The sequence below is a fragment of the Stegodyphus dumicola genome, chromosome 1, assembly GCF_044657685.1.
Source record: "Stegodyphus dumicola isolate Sdum_Otavi_A_Nest chromosome 1, ASM4465768v1".
Classification (NCBI taxonomy): Eukaryota; Metazoa; Arthropoda; class Arachnida; order Araneae; family Eresidae; genus Stegodyphus; species Stegodyphus dumicola.
The window spans coordinates 184,443,390-184,458,661 of record NC_140768.1 but is presented as its reverse complement, the minus strand read 5'-3'; the positions used below and the strand labels follow the sequence as shown (position 1 = coordinate 184,458,661).

General features: G+C 32.2%; 1 protein-coding gene across 2 annotated transcripts in view; it reads right to left on the bottom strand.

Annotated features, from left to right (window-relative positions):
- The window catches only part of LOC118181964 (uncharacterized), a 270,816-nt gene extending 259,610 nt beyond the window's left edge, over nt 1–11,206 (bottom strand). Inside the window, exon 1 of one of the 2 annotated variants that reach the window (XM_085823611.1) lies at nt 10,814–11,206. In XM_085823611.1, coding sequence (XP_085679737.1) covers nt 10,814–10,882 — 69 coding nt within the window. In that variant the 5' untranslated portion in view covers nt 10,883–11,206. The remainder of the gene's footprint in view (nt 1–10,813) is intronic. The other variant, XM_085823604.1, reaches the window with a different exon arrangement.
- Between the last annotated feature and the right edge of the window lie 4,066 nt (nt 11,207–15,272).

Sequence of the window (15,272 nt, the reverse complement as noted above, 5' to 3'; positions counted from 1 at the left end):
TAAAATGATAAACGTGGAAGATTGGCCTTATATTAACAGGAAGCCGTATGTAGTACAGATAACTGAGAACACTACAATACGTTTAAAGTTATCAAGAGGATTAAACCTCTGGCCTGAAAGGCAACCAGCAACTGAGTAAAACTTCTAAGGTAAGCGGCCTGCTTCGACTCACTGCTTCCTCTCTTTCGCTTGGCAAAAAGCCACAACTTAAATACTTGGCGTTCGCCAGACAAACTTTGCATAAATACTTTAACACTTATAATTCTGGCCGGAAGTAGAAAATAAGAAGTGATAGTAAAGATTTAAAATAAAATAAACGTTAGTAAAACTTAAGATCCTTACAAACTAACTAAGTTAAACAAAATGTTAATATGCCCTTACTGCCATCAACACTAAAAGAGCTCTCAGACCACATCACAACTGCTCTGATAATCATCAGCACGAAATATTACAATTAAATGAAATATAATAAAATTTTGTGGGTAGAATTACTTGTCCTTTATCACCATACTCATGACAAATTTTTATTTCCTGTTGTTGCACCTAAACTACCATAGATAATCAACGTGGCACCCTACTACAGCATCCCTATGGATTTATAGAAAGCTGCTGCCAGTCTGTGAAGAAAACACAATGAATCGAAGTAACGTGGGTGAGAGGTTTCCGGGTGGTGACTGCAACACCCATTAAAAGGCACGGTCATCTATACCTTGAACTGCCACAAACGATAGAAACGCAGCAGTCATTGAAGAACTCATCCAAAACTAGTGATTCGTGATCATCCGTGATCTGTCTCATTATGATACAATGTATCATCACGAGACACATCACAGAGCATTATAAGGATTTGTGATAATGTTAATCCAGCCAGTGGCCATACAGAAAACTTTTTTCTAGCTGATTTCCAAATCTCTTGACAAGGAAGATGACGCAAATCAGGAAGAATGTTGTATATTTATCTTTCTAATAAAGTTTCTTTTGGGATTATCCAGAATACTTTCATCGAGTCATTATGTGTGATGTAAACCTGACGGTTTCATTTCGATCTTGACAGCAAAATTCAGCCGATGGATTAGATTCTTAGATTCTTATAGATTCTTAGTCATGCAAGCATTTAAGTACATCAGTGACTATAGTAATTGTTTACAATCAACAAATGTAAACATCTTCTATTGCTTTAAATCTGTAACTATAAATTTAAAACAAGTATAATCTGATAAGTTTCCAGAAACACACGAAATAGATTGTTTATCTGAATGAAAAAAGAATGTTAAATTTACTCTTTACAAATCATCGGTACTTATGCACTTAAACTTACAATTTTATAAATAGCAAAGCAAGATGCAACACAACCAAAGTTTTATAGCTCTTGAGTATAATGACAGGTATCAGGGTATAAAAAATATTATCTAGGCAGAAAATGAAAAAAAAAAAACCTATTTATTAAGAAATAAATTTTTTAAAAATGAAAGGTTTCCGATTTTAAATTACGTCCAAAGGGGCGTTTTTTAACGTTTCGTGTGTTACCTTTATTTATTAAATATCATGTTCTTTGCATTTAAACCACTAAATTCAGTTCAATAGCAATGTCGCAAAATAATTTTAAAATGAGCATATCTTTAGAATTTCCGATAGGCAGTTCCGCGCGCTGGAGATAAAAAGTTAGTTTTTATCCCAGTAGAGTGTTGCCATTGCTCGCTTTTAAATCGTTGAGTTTGTTACTCAAAAATTCGTTAAATGTTTACAAAATATTAAATCGATAATAAAACAATTTCCAAATTTCAAATTTGTTCTTCCACATGCCCATATTCGTAGGAAGTTTACGTCATTCAAAATTCGATGGCTCTATGTACCGTTTTTTTATCACAATGCGAGAAGTATACATACATTTAATGCAGATTTTTCATTATTTAATTTCTTCAAATATAATGCAGGACTCTAACATTTGGTGGCAACAGTTTGAAAAGTGAAACGGACATTTATAGTGATTCAAAGCCCCTTTGGACTAATTATCTCAATACTTTTATATTTTTTTAATTACACCTATTGTAAATACTGTTCATAATCTAGAAGATGGATGAACCAGTAACACACCTAGGGAAAAATACCCACTACTTAGCCTCACAATACTTAAGTAGAGGAACCGTTTGCTCGATCGTCCAAAGGCGAGGTTTGAAATACACGTTTCCCTGATGGATACCAGATGAGAACTTTCCCTTCAGAAACGGCTAATTGCTAGCCTTGTCCGTTTACTTGACATAAAACCAATGTGCAAGCGACTTCTTATTTTGCCAGAACGCTAAATTTTTTTCAAGTACCGGATACGAAGCTTTCACGCAATGAAAGTAATAATACCAATTTTCAAATATTAATAACTGACATAAATTTAACTAAATGATCCTGCAGTTATCCAAAATGATCCTGCAGATAAACGATACTCCCTACTGGACATAAATATTCCAGAAAATAAGACAAGAAGAATATCATAAAACAGGGAGACACACATTTTCACAGAAAAGAAGAATGTCTCAATGGAAATTTGTGATATTGTTTATTTTTGTGATATTTGCGATTTATATTTTCTGATATTTAATTTTGTAATTTTTTTAAACTTCGTCAGATGAACTAAACATAATAAAATACTTCCGTGGTAACTTGCTAAGACTTTCGGAAAGTCTAGGTGAAGAGCCATAAACTGTATGAGATGAACATTTAAAGCTCCTTTGATTTTATATATCATCTTTGAAACATCATCTTTGAAATAGGTAAGATTTAAGTAGGCATATACTGCTAAGAACAACAAATTGAGGGATTCAACGTTACGGGAATATTTTTAAAGCGGAACCTCGGAACTTACCCGCGCATTTCTGCTCTGCAGTAAACAGAGACCTTTTAGACCAGTCATTTTTAACGAAATAGAAACTACTATTTCTACTATGTGCAAAAAATGCCCAACAGATATTCTAGAATGTGCTCCTTTAGATTCTAACATTCGCCTTTTTTGAACAATTGTGATAAATGGTATTAAAAAAAAACATGGAATTAAGGGGACGGTGGACTTTAAAAATTAGTTTTTTAAGTTTTTGTGTTTGCAACAAGAAATTTTATACATATACATATTATAACATCAGTTTATAAAATATAAGTTCAAAATTTAAATTTATTTTAAATTAAAAAATTTTGAAACAAATAATTAATTATTTTAATTAAAGGTTTAAAATGCTCTTTTCGCGCTAATTTTCAATATTTTTCCTAATATCTCATATGCACCATGCACTATATGAGTATATTTTAGTTAGTTATATAGACTTGAAAAAAGTTTTTGTGTATCCGTTATTGAATGTGATGGATCAGAAATTTTTAAAAAGGGTTTTTGTGAACTTAAACCCAGTTTTTGGAAAAATGTCATCCCTTGTTAAATATTATTACAAGTTTAAAATTCTTAATAAACTCTTATCCAAAAATGCATACTTAGATCTATTTCAATATATAACAAAAAAGTTTCTTGCAAATATCGTTCATTTTTTACAAAACATGAGACGCATGGAGCATATTTGAGACCTGCGAAAAATTTTTTTTTTGAGAAAACCGAATTAAAACTTTTTCTTCAAACTTTCCTTTAATACATGGTCATGAGAAACAGCAAATTAACTTTAAATATGAATATGTAAACACTAGATTACATTTTCGTATAATTTAACTATTTTTAATCCCATAATATTAAATATATGAGAAAAATTAACATATCGTAAATTGGCATACGATTCGAAGTTATAGGTAGAAACAATTTATCATTATATCCAATGAAACTTTTTAAATTCACCCGCATCATATGTTTTACCTTCATTTGTTGCATTTGCATTATCTTTTAATACTTTACTACTTTTTTTTTTTTTTTTTTTTTTTTTTTTGCAAGAAGGTAAATTTCTCTTTTTGCTTTGGTTCAACCGACGTTGATCACGCTTTTTTTGCAACGAGTGGGGAAAACGCGTTTGTTTTCTCCTGTTCTCCGCGTATAGCATTTACATAACCAAAGTTAAATTCATTAATAGTTGTCAATACTGACATTTCTAACATTTTTTTTAGAAATAAACACTTCTTTTGGTCAAATATATTAATTATAAGATCAGTAAATAACTGTTGTAATACTTTTTTTTTTTTTTACGTTTTCTCCAAAATTTACGTTGTTTACATATTTTAAATGCTTGTAACTTCTTTAAAAATTAGAATATATGAACTCTTTTTTTTTTCTTACGATGTGGTTACGTATATGGAATATTACGAGAGTAAAAATAAAATTCAATATTTTGGTTGAATTTTAGCTATTTTAAAGTCCACCATTCCCTTAAATGTTTTGAATGTTGATCTCAGAGTTGTTGCAACTGAGCTGATACTTGAACTTGAGTCCTACATCCCTAACTAGACAATTAGCGTTACGTTATCACTATGTCTGGAAATATATAACAGAGACTTGCGACGGTTAAAACATTTTCATTAAACTGAACTTTTAACATAAAAGGCATGACTTCTGATGCAAATAAACCACTACTTGAGACGATGTAAATTAATCATTAACAGTTACTTATATTTAAACGTTGAGATGAACGTAGTCTAAGGCTACTCAGGCAATAATCTAAGCTATATGCTGGCTCAACTACACCAGCGCTTATGTTTAAAACAATCAGCCGCGAGAAAAAAGTCGGGACAATATCTTTTTGACAGAGCTGGCAAAATTTAACATTGCAGAAAGACTGCCAGAAACTGTCTGTCTAAGATCCAGAATCCTCAGTTTAAATACATTGAAAGCTAGAGGAATATGGAAAGAAGAAATCATAGTAAAGTTCAAACGTAGTAACTGGGTAATTAACATAAGAACCTTAAAGATTCATGGTTCCAGTTTCAGAAAAGAATCAAATAAGATTTCCCTTCATACAAAGGGAATTTCGCTCACGTGGTAAGTAAATATATAGGGAAGTTCACTTTTCACACTGGTTCTTCAAAGGAAAAACTTAAGAGGTCAGATTATTGAGGAAAGTGTTTTTCCTCAATGGAAATAGTCAAATATGACTAAAATGTATTTCTTCTTACGCGCTTATAGTTATTCAATTATTAAATATTTTGTACCAAGTTAATGTGTTCAGTTTTTTGAGAAAACCTTTAAAGAACAGCTTTTTACTTAAAAAAATATATTCATTTACATGCGCTGATTTCAAATTATAATTTTAAGAATTCGAAAATTCGGAATTTTGCATTTTGCACTTAAATGAATTCAGGTTTTACCCGCGAGCTTAACCGATCCTTCTGTTTAAGAGGAAATGGTTTTAATATTTAAGAAAAAATGTTTTTCTATAAATCTGACGCTCTTCAGGAAGGTAAAAATGCTTTATTTTGAGTTGTGGTAGTACATCGTGTTTAAGTCACTAAGTTTAATCAAAGATTAACTGAATTCGCTCAAAATATGAAATAAATAAAAACGAAATTCAGAATTTAAAATTCGGGCTTCGCGATACATACACTTGAGTGGAGAACTTCGCGTGTTACAAATTTGGTGTTTTTATGTGCAGTTTTTCTACAATGCGACGAACAAACTTTTACTTACATATATAGATATTTTTCATTAGTTCTAATGGAGACAATTAATTTCTTCTTGGTTATGTGGAAATATTATTTAAAAAGATATCCACGAACCCACAGTTTGCAACAACATTGCTTTGCAGATTATTTAATTAGCTAAGCTAATAGTTTATGTAATATGAAAATCTTATTAAAAATAAAATTATTTTGTGATGAGTGAAGTCACTGTTTATATCAAAATTGCTTCCAAGAAAGTGGTCTCCCCCGCCCTCCTACTAAATTCTCTTAACTTTCAAATCTTAGTTCCCTTAGTATTCAAAATGTTTAGTGAAGAAATTCAGTTTAATGAGAATTAAACCAGTTCAATAATAATATGCACCATGCACCATTTGACAGTGAAATAATTCATAGCAGTTACAGAATATGAAAATATTTTCGTTCTTCGCATTTAGAGTAATAATAATTTTTTCTAAACTAAAGTTGGAGTTATTTCAATTTTAAGCATTTAAAACAAACTAAAAATGCTCACAAGTTGTGTTTCTTTAGGAACAAACCTATATCAACAATTAATGAGTGAAGGTTCTTTAGTTGTTGCCAATTTTTTTGCTTAAGGAAGCGCTTTATTATTATCTGTTCCAAAAATAAAATCTAAACCGAAAATTACATTAACGAAGCATTAATTGGTGTTAGTTAACACGCTAACTAATTAACGTGACATTTACTATAATCTCAGAGGTGAAACAGGATTTTTTTCTTCTTCAGTTGCGACAGAAAAAATTAATTTTCCCGTGCTTTTAATGTTACATCAATTTGCTAACGTTATTTTATTCGTTTTAACCAAAAGGAGCATTAGCTCAGAAGGACTATTAATTTCGTTTGGTATTTTGCGTAGGTTCACTACAAAACGGCGTTTCACTTTTCAAATTGTTGCCACCAAATATTAGAGCCCTGCATTATAGTTAAAGAAATTAAATAATGAAGAATCTGCATGAAGGTATGTATGAACAACGGTACCTAGAGACATCAAATTTTCATTAACGTAGTTCCTCACTCTTTAGCCAATGCTTTTCCTACTTGTTTTAATTTTTCACTTCGATGATGTGGAATTAATTGTAATCTTATTATAAAAGTACACTGTAAATGAAGGGCTTCGGTACTTGGTCCTAACTCCCATTTCTTATACTAATTTTAAAAAACAACATTTGACGTCCATATTTTAAAATCTAAATCGATCAGTTTAAATGTTATGTATCTAAGTGGTTAATATTAACAGAAGTATTTAGGAAAATATAAACAAAATACAAAAAGAAAGAAAAAAGGGAAAATAACGTATACAGCAAAAGCGGGAATGTTTGAGATAACGACGAACGCTTGTTAACTGTTGCACATTTGGAATGTACGTCAAGTTCATTCACAAAGCATGGAGGGCGAAGAAAGCGAGAAAAGAATGCAGAAAAATGTACTTATTTTGCTACCTTTGCTATAGCTTCTAAAAATTTAAGAATTTTTAGAATTTTTAGAAGAACTAATTTAAGAAACACGCTTATTTTTCTGAAATTTTTTTGTATGAACGTTTTTTTTTCTTTCTTGGGTCCAAGAACAATTACGCTTTTCATAAAAAATCGAACGAACTTCAACGCTGTGTCCCCCTCTCCACGAAAAGGTAGAACAAACCCATAAATAAAGCTTACATTAAGCACTTAAGATCGAGCGGGAATGAAACTCATTTCTAAAATTGCATTTGCACATTAGAAAGATCTCTTGCTGATAAAGCAGAATTCGCGAAATCCCAATGAACGAACACACGAAATTTTCATTTAACCATGAAGAACAGGCGTGTTAGGTGTTATCTAACTTGACTCTACCGATTGAATGCACTCTGTTATTTCTTTAATTTTAATTTACTAATGTTATATACTTTTTGTAAATTTATATCCAACCTTTTTCTGGGAGATCGAACACATTACCCATGCACACTCGTAGCTCTCTCACTCTCAGGAGCCTGTTCTCTCTATTGGCGTCTCTTTAAATGTTGCCAGCTAAAGGCAGATTATATTGCACGATATTTGCTTTTGACTAAAATTAATGCATTTTTAATTCCGTTACTGATAAATTAATGGCAGCACGTTTAGATGAATCAAAATGCTTTCGTGACTCTATTGTTCGTACGAAGTAATTGTCGTATTATAATTGTTGTATTGTATTGTTCGTAAATTGCAAAATAGTTTATATAGCGATTTGATTTAAACTAAATAAAGTTACATAATTCATAGATTAGAAGAATTCCCAGTATACAAAGAAATATAAGAATATTTTATTTAAATAAAAATTTTAAGCTACTTATATTTCCGTAAAATAAAATATAAAAACACTTTTTTTACAATAAAACGAAACAATCAAATAATTTTTATTAGTTTAAAGACACGACTCATTTATATTTCAAATAAACATAATTTTACATAACCTAAAAAGACAAACAGTAACCCGGATAGAAGATCTGCATATCTAAATCAGTGGGAATTCTGCTATAAAATCATTTAACTGAAATTAAATAATTTTGCATGATACATTTGAAGTAAAACCGCATTTTTGCACTTGCTCTCACGTGTTTACCACCAACGTCGAAATCTTCAGATTTCAAAGGACTCTAAATCCTGCTTTCTTCTAAAACGACGAAGTAAATGGGCTCTGAAGATCACGAATGAATTCTGCATTTAGCGTTCGAAAGTGCCTTTATTCGGTCGTGCTGTGGATTAGCTAACATAAACTTTATTGAGGATATTCTAGCCTTCCTTCGTATGATGCTTAAAAAACTTTCAATGGCAAGAAACAAACAATAGGAAAATCTCTATATAGAACACTTAAATATCTTAGTTATTCATTTCCCCCCCCCCCAGTAAAGTCTATATTTCAAAACATTTTGTAAACAAAATTACCATTTTCGTTAAAATTTGTAGAGAAATATGTTATGGCAATGGAAGCTAAAAAATCAGCTAGAAAGAAATTACATTATGTATGTCAGTGTCATGGACCTCACACTACAGGTATTTATGACATGTTACAATATTACAAATTACACACGTAATTGCAATATTTTGGAACACATTACAATAACAAAAAATGGTATTCCAAATTGTATTTGAAAACAGACCTGCAGCGAGAACAAATATAAAAATTGATCAGAATGCTGTAAGCGTTTATGGGAAATAACACACTTATTATCCATCAAATATCTGCGCGCATGCACTTGTATGTCTATGTACTTTACATTATCAGAAAAATCTATGAAAATTTATGAGGTCTAGGAAGTCCGTAACGTGCAATAAGTTTTGTTAAACTAGCTGCGGGCCACTATGCAGTAGGCCATTAATGAATTATGCAATGAAACATTTTATTGTGTTGTGATAAATATTCCATTTGTTAGTTGAAAAGATCGTTTTTACTATTATTATGCTGTGATAAATATTCCATTTGTTATTTAAAAAAATCGCTTTTCGCTGTTACTATTGCTCTTGTTAGATGAATTTTCAAAACATACATTAATTACAACTTCAAAGAAATTACGTTAATTAAGCTTCAAAAACTGCTGCAAGATAACGTAAATAGGAAACTTTGATTTTTTTATCTAAAGCAGAAATAGGAATTTTACAAAAATTTCATAAAGACGTAAAAGTAATCCAGTTTCTTATCATTTGCAATGGAACTTCAGGATTAACTAGGATTACAGTCCATACTGTACATAGTTCGATTGGGTGTTTTCTATACAACAAAAACGCACTTAGTGTAAAGAAAGACAGAATTGTTTTCCTTATCATACTTTAAATAAAAATTATGTAGCTGACAAGATATGTTTTAAATAGTAAATTAAATAGTGAAATAATGTTTTATTCACTTAAACTTTCTTACATAATTCTAATTAATTCTGACTCTACAGAAATTTAAAAAAGAAAAATCTTTTTGTGTTTGTAAAAAATAAAAATTGTAACGTTCAATTAAAATTAAAGTATTACATTTTTTTACTTCGGTAAAATAGTAAACACAACATTATGACATATATTATTAAATTTCTCAACTTGCTTATTGCAATAAAACTAATGATTTTAACGGAAAAAAGTCAATATTTTTCAGCTCTTTGATATATCTAAATTAATTTAACAGCTCTTGAAAAACATATATTATATTGCCTGATATTTCTATAAATTAAAAAAAAAAATTAAAACTCGTAAATACACTGGCAGCAAATTTAAACTTACTTTGTCTTGAAGTGTAAAAATATCTGGATAACCGAATACCTGTTATCCGAAAATAAATAAACGCAGTAACATTATTAACATAATTATGATTATCGAAATTGTAAGCTTTTAAATTAAATATTGCATATTTGCAAAAATAATCTTGAATAGAAATACATTTTATAAACAAAAACTAATCCCATGTTAAGATTGCAAAAACTTAAATATTGTTTTCGAAAGTATTTTCTCTTTAGCTTCTGTCTTAAAATAAATAAATAATGTAAAAGAAACGGACATTTCAAGAAACAAACTTCAGTTGCAACGTACAAATTTGTTGAAAAATTTACTTTAGTAATTAAATAATAAATTACTGGAATATGTGCAATATAATAAAATAAATAAATAAGAGAATTAAACTTTTTGATGTGCTAACACTGATCCGGAAATGCGGCAAATCGGAGTCAATTAAATTTCTGCGAAAAATCGTCTAAAAGTTCTTTAAACTATCAATGTTTTCACTGGAAACATAAGCAAAATATTTTTCATAATTAATTTTCAACAAATTATTTTTAATAATTAATTTTCAACAAATTATTTTTAATAATTAATTAACAAATAATTTAATTATTATTACAAATTTAATTATTATTACAAATTATGTACAATTTTTTTTAATAATTAAATTATTTTTAATAATAATTTTTATGTAAACTCTTTTATTTCAAACAATTTTGTGAAACCTATTTATTATTACTGTAACTTCTTTGAGTATACAAATTCGCCAAAACATGCTTCCGGGTTAAAAATAAAAAATTCCACTTTAAACACATTGTTTGGAACACACGCGAATATTAATACAACTATCTTTGCTAAAAAATGTTTTTGATAAATGCAGTAAAATTACTTAAACAAAAGAGAAAGGCAGATTTTGAATTCCAATCGTCTCCCAAAATAATATAATTTTAACAAAGCGTTCAAATTTTAAAACAAAGTCGTTCGGAACTTACCGCAGCTTCGGAAGTTTTCACGTGGAACAGACAAATGAAACAAACAGCAAAAACCCAATTCGAAAGCATGTCCAACCCTCCAGACCAGGGGAGGGAATCCCTTTTTTATCCGCACACGTGATTTTGATCCACAATCTGACGCAAAAAATATTCTCCCGCTCCGTACTTTCACTGACCCTCAAACATGAGAACTGTCCGCGTTTGAAACTCTGCTGCAGACGCGCGTTGTGCACATCCGCCGACTGTAAAGAGTTCCACGCTCGTGCGCCGTGCTTTTGTTTATGCAGTTTTCTTTTTCGGTTATGAAAACGGTGCGGGTATGATGATCGGTGAACCCAAGTCAGCTATTCCATTGAGAATTGATAGACCTGGCGGATTCAGTTTACAGGCATTTTTCAACTTCGCTTTCCCTTTTTCGGTTTCCACTGCTCTAATCACCACGCGTCGCCCTTGGCAACTATCAGTAGAGCTATTAAAATAATGCTCGAACTTTGGCTGTTATCAATAAGAATGTTTATTTTTATATTTTTTCCCCGCTATTTTTTTTTAATAATCACAGCCTACTCATCTTTTACCTTCTAGTCCTTCCTAAAAGTATTTCGTATGTCTTCGGAAACGAAAAAATGGGCTTGCGTAGTATCTGTACGCCGTATTATTCAATTGAGTAGATATTTAGATACTAGTTCGAGGATCGGTAAATCTTAGAAAAGTATGTAGGTATTTGAAGCATTGACCAATATTGGTTCCGAATCCGAAACAAATATTGGTAGACCATTTAAATTTGTCATTTTTTACTAGAAAATGAACATAACTGTTGACTTTTAATCGAAGCCAGATCAAATATCAGTGTGGGTTTCGCTTTCTAAATCATGGATGCATTTTATTTTTTAATGTTTATAGTAACATTTCCTCTTGCTTTCAGCATGTTAGCCAAAAAAGTCAGAAAAATTATAATACTGGAAACCAATGAAAGTGCTTATGCAATTTTCCGTAATAATATTTTATAACAGACAAGCTGATGTTTCCGAAAGCTTCTTATGTACCAACAGTGTCATACACATTTAATAAAAAAAACATTTCTTTTCTTTCAGATGCTAATGCTGTGAGTGTATTCACTTTAGCACTGATGATGAAACTATTATACCAGTTCAAATATTTTAGAGAAAGTGTGGGCGGAATACCAAATTTTTTGAAGCTCTTGAATTCTTCAGTTTTTAAATAAAGCAAAATTTTAAATCTGTATTTAATGAAAAATAAATTTTAAACAACGGTTTTCAAAAATACACCAATGTTTATTAAGGAGATAGATTTTAAATTTAGTAAAAGAAATGTATAATTAAAATTTTGCATTTCAGATTAAATTATTAAATTATCTAATAAATACGAAATTCAGATTAAATTGTTAATTAAAATTATGCATTTTGAGTTTTTAGAAGTTTTAGATTTGAATATTTCATTACATTTCCCTTTTTCATGTTAAAATTATTAAAATTCTTTATCAATAATTTTGTAATAATATTCTTTAATATGTTTTTAACTTGGGAAAAGTTGTGCAGGAAAAGCAATGATTAGTGATTGAGAAAAAAAGTCATTTGTCAGTTTAAAAAATCAGTCTTTTTTCTTTCTCCCTTTATTTAGAAGTAAATAAAATTGTTTAAAATCTCAGTATATTGTTTACAAAAATAGTGGAAGAAATCTTGTTTCTTCTTGTAATAATTGCGAAAGAAATCTTGTTTCGTCATGTATTCATGCAAGAAATCTTGTTTCGTCATGTATTCATGCAAGAAATCTTGTTTTGTCATGCTTCTTGGTTATTTTTTAAACGGCTGGGCACTTGCTTTTTAAGCATTCACCAGGAACAGCCGAATTCATCAGTCATTTAGCTGTCGTATCACCAAGGGCTTTGCCTAAATAGCACTTCAATACTGTTACGAAATGTACAGGCGCGGAAAGATGGCTTCCCCGCAAAGCAGTTTTAGGGTTGCCATAAAATGGCAAGGGAAGGCAGGGTTGCCACATTTGGCGAGAAATCGCGCATTTGGTGACAAAATTGGCGATATACCATGGACGGATGGAGAATCTTCTGGAACGAATTCTTACCGGTTTAGCCCAGAATGTTCTCGAACACAAGCAGAAAGCTATATAAATCCTGCTGATCCGCAGTCAGTGAGTGTGAATGCCTCAACTAGCGAGCTGATAGTCACTCATTGGGCATGTGCCTCGTTGAGAGGGCGAGTCAGAGTGTGTGTCTCGTAGAGTGTGTCTCATCTAGTTAGTCCGTGTGGAGTCGATCGAGTTGACAGCCGGCCAGCGAATGCCGAGTGGGTCGTCGAGTGCACCGAAGAGAGTCTCTTAGGAAGGAACCGAAGGAGTGCATCGTCGAGAGAGCGTGTTGAGGTCTGTGAACGACTGAACCGAAGAGTCGGGAGCTGTGCTCTGCGTGTCGAGTGCATCGCGAGTTGCAGCGGGGAGAGCGTCGAGAGTACGTGGAGTTCCGAGAACGACCAAGCAGAGTCGGGAGCTGTGCTCTGCGTGTCGAGTGCATCACGAGTTGCAGCGGGGAGAGCGTCGAGAGTACGTGGAGTTCCGAGAACGACCAAGCAGAGTCGGGAGCTGTACTCTGGTGCTTTGCAGTGAAGCTGTTTCCATCGTGATAGCCTGATAACCTGAAAGCTGTATTGTTCCAGCGTATATTTATAGCAGATCTTCGAAGACTGTAAACGTGATTTTGGAGCTGTCCTAATCAGTATTGGCTAAATAAAGTGTGTTTCGATACTTATCAAGTGTCGTCGTTATTCACTCCAAATCTACGAACCCCGTACGAACGTGAAGGAAGAAAATAACTTAACAACTGGTGTTAGAAGAAGAAAAACGTAACAATACTAATACTCTCAGAGGTGAGGGGAAATACAGAGCAGAGAATATACAACTAAGCCCTTTCGTAGCAGTTGAACTCTCACCTTTGATTTAAAGCTAACAGTCATACTCCGCTTGAAATTTCAAAGATTCCAATCAATTATAAATTTTGCAGCAGTTCAATAAATCTTGCAGAATATTTTAAACGATTCTTTTATGAGAAATTTGTTGGGGGCCGACAAGGCACCCACTAACTTTTCCTATTGGGACTATTTCAGGAAAGGAATTATATAATCATGGAAAACTGGAAACATGTACGTGGTACGTTATAAGTTAGCATCTACATATAAGATAAATAAAGTCTTCCTTTTTTAATTTGTTTATTTTCCCTTTAAGTCCTAAAAATAATGAAATGCTTAAAGCAAATCTTTCTGAATTGCGCCATTTCCAAATTAATCCTGGTTGCATGAGTCTTAAATAATGTTAATAACGCTCGTACATATGGAAAAATGAAAGTAAAAGTAAAATATTTTATTAAATTATCTTGCCATTCAATTGAGTCCAAACTGAGACTTTTAATTAACTGATTTAAGCTTTTAATTTAACTTTTAATTAATTTAATTTTAACTAAGCAGTGTTACATCTCTCTGTCGGACTCTGTCACGGAAGCAGCACTCGTGAGGAGCTTCGGGTTTCGAGAGGCCACCAAATCCCTAACTAATATTTCAAATACAATAAACATACTCAATGTCTGAAGACAAGCCGGCCCTCAAATGTAAAAATTTAGTGAGATGGGTTCCTCACTTCATAAATCCTACACTGCCAATTATGATATTCTTAATCTAGCGTAACTACGTGATATCTGTTCTTAAACTTGTTTCCTTCCGGCTACCTGTAATTTGCTACTGCTCATGATCACTAGTTATATAATATTATGAAGGCCGCGTAACCAGTATAGTGGTTTGCGTTGCTGACTGCCGTGCCGATCGGCCCGATTTCGAATCCCGGAGAAGGCATGGATGATTGTAAATGTATAGTGTCGGTGCGGTATGGCGTCACTCTAAATATGTGGCGAGCCAAAAGTTCTCTCGTGTGGTTTGGTGAAAGGAGAGAAGGGTGGGAGACCTTCGGACTCGTCCGCCCCCGAGGCGCTCCCCATCAAAATTTGGGGCGGAACTGAGCCAATTTGCACCGTCACGTGTTAGGTGCTCAAGGCTGATGCCAACGACAGGCGTAATCTAGCGCTGCTTGCCAAGAGGAATTTCGTGGGCTTGGGTTGATTACGTCAGACAAATGAGCATAAGCAACAATAATAACATAATATTATGAGAAGCAAGCCATTCGCAGCAGTCGCATATGTGTTAAAAGCCAACAATTTATCAACCGAACCGTCAAAAATTCTATCAACCGCAAAAAAAAAAAAAAAAAAAAAAAAAAAAAACTGCATTTTTTTTTAACCATACTATTCTCATCATCATCTGTATCAGACCCAAAGTTTCATCACGCACACACATACAAGAAATGGTTGGTCACTAAACCAATAACAATAATGACAATTAAAGGACGGACGGAGGTTCGAATCCCGCGAACGGGCTGGCTGCAA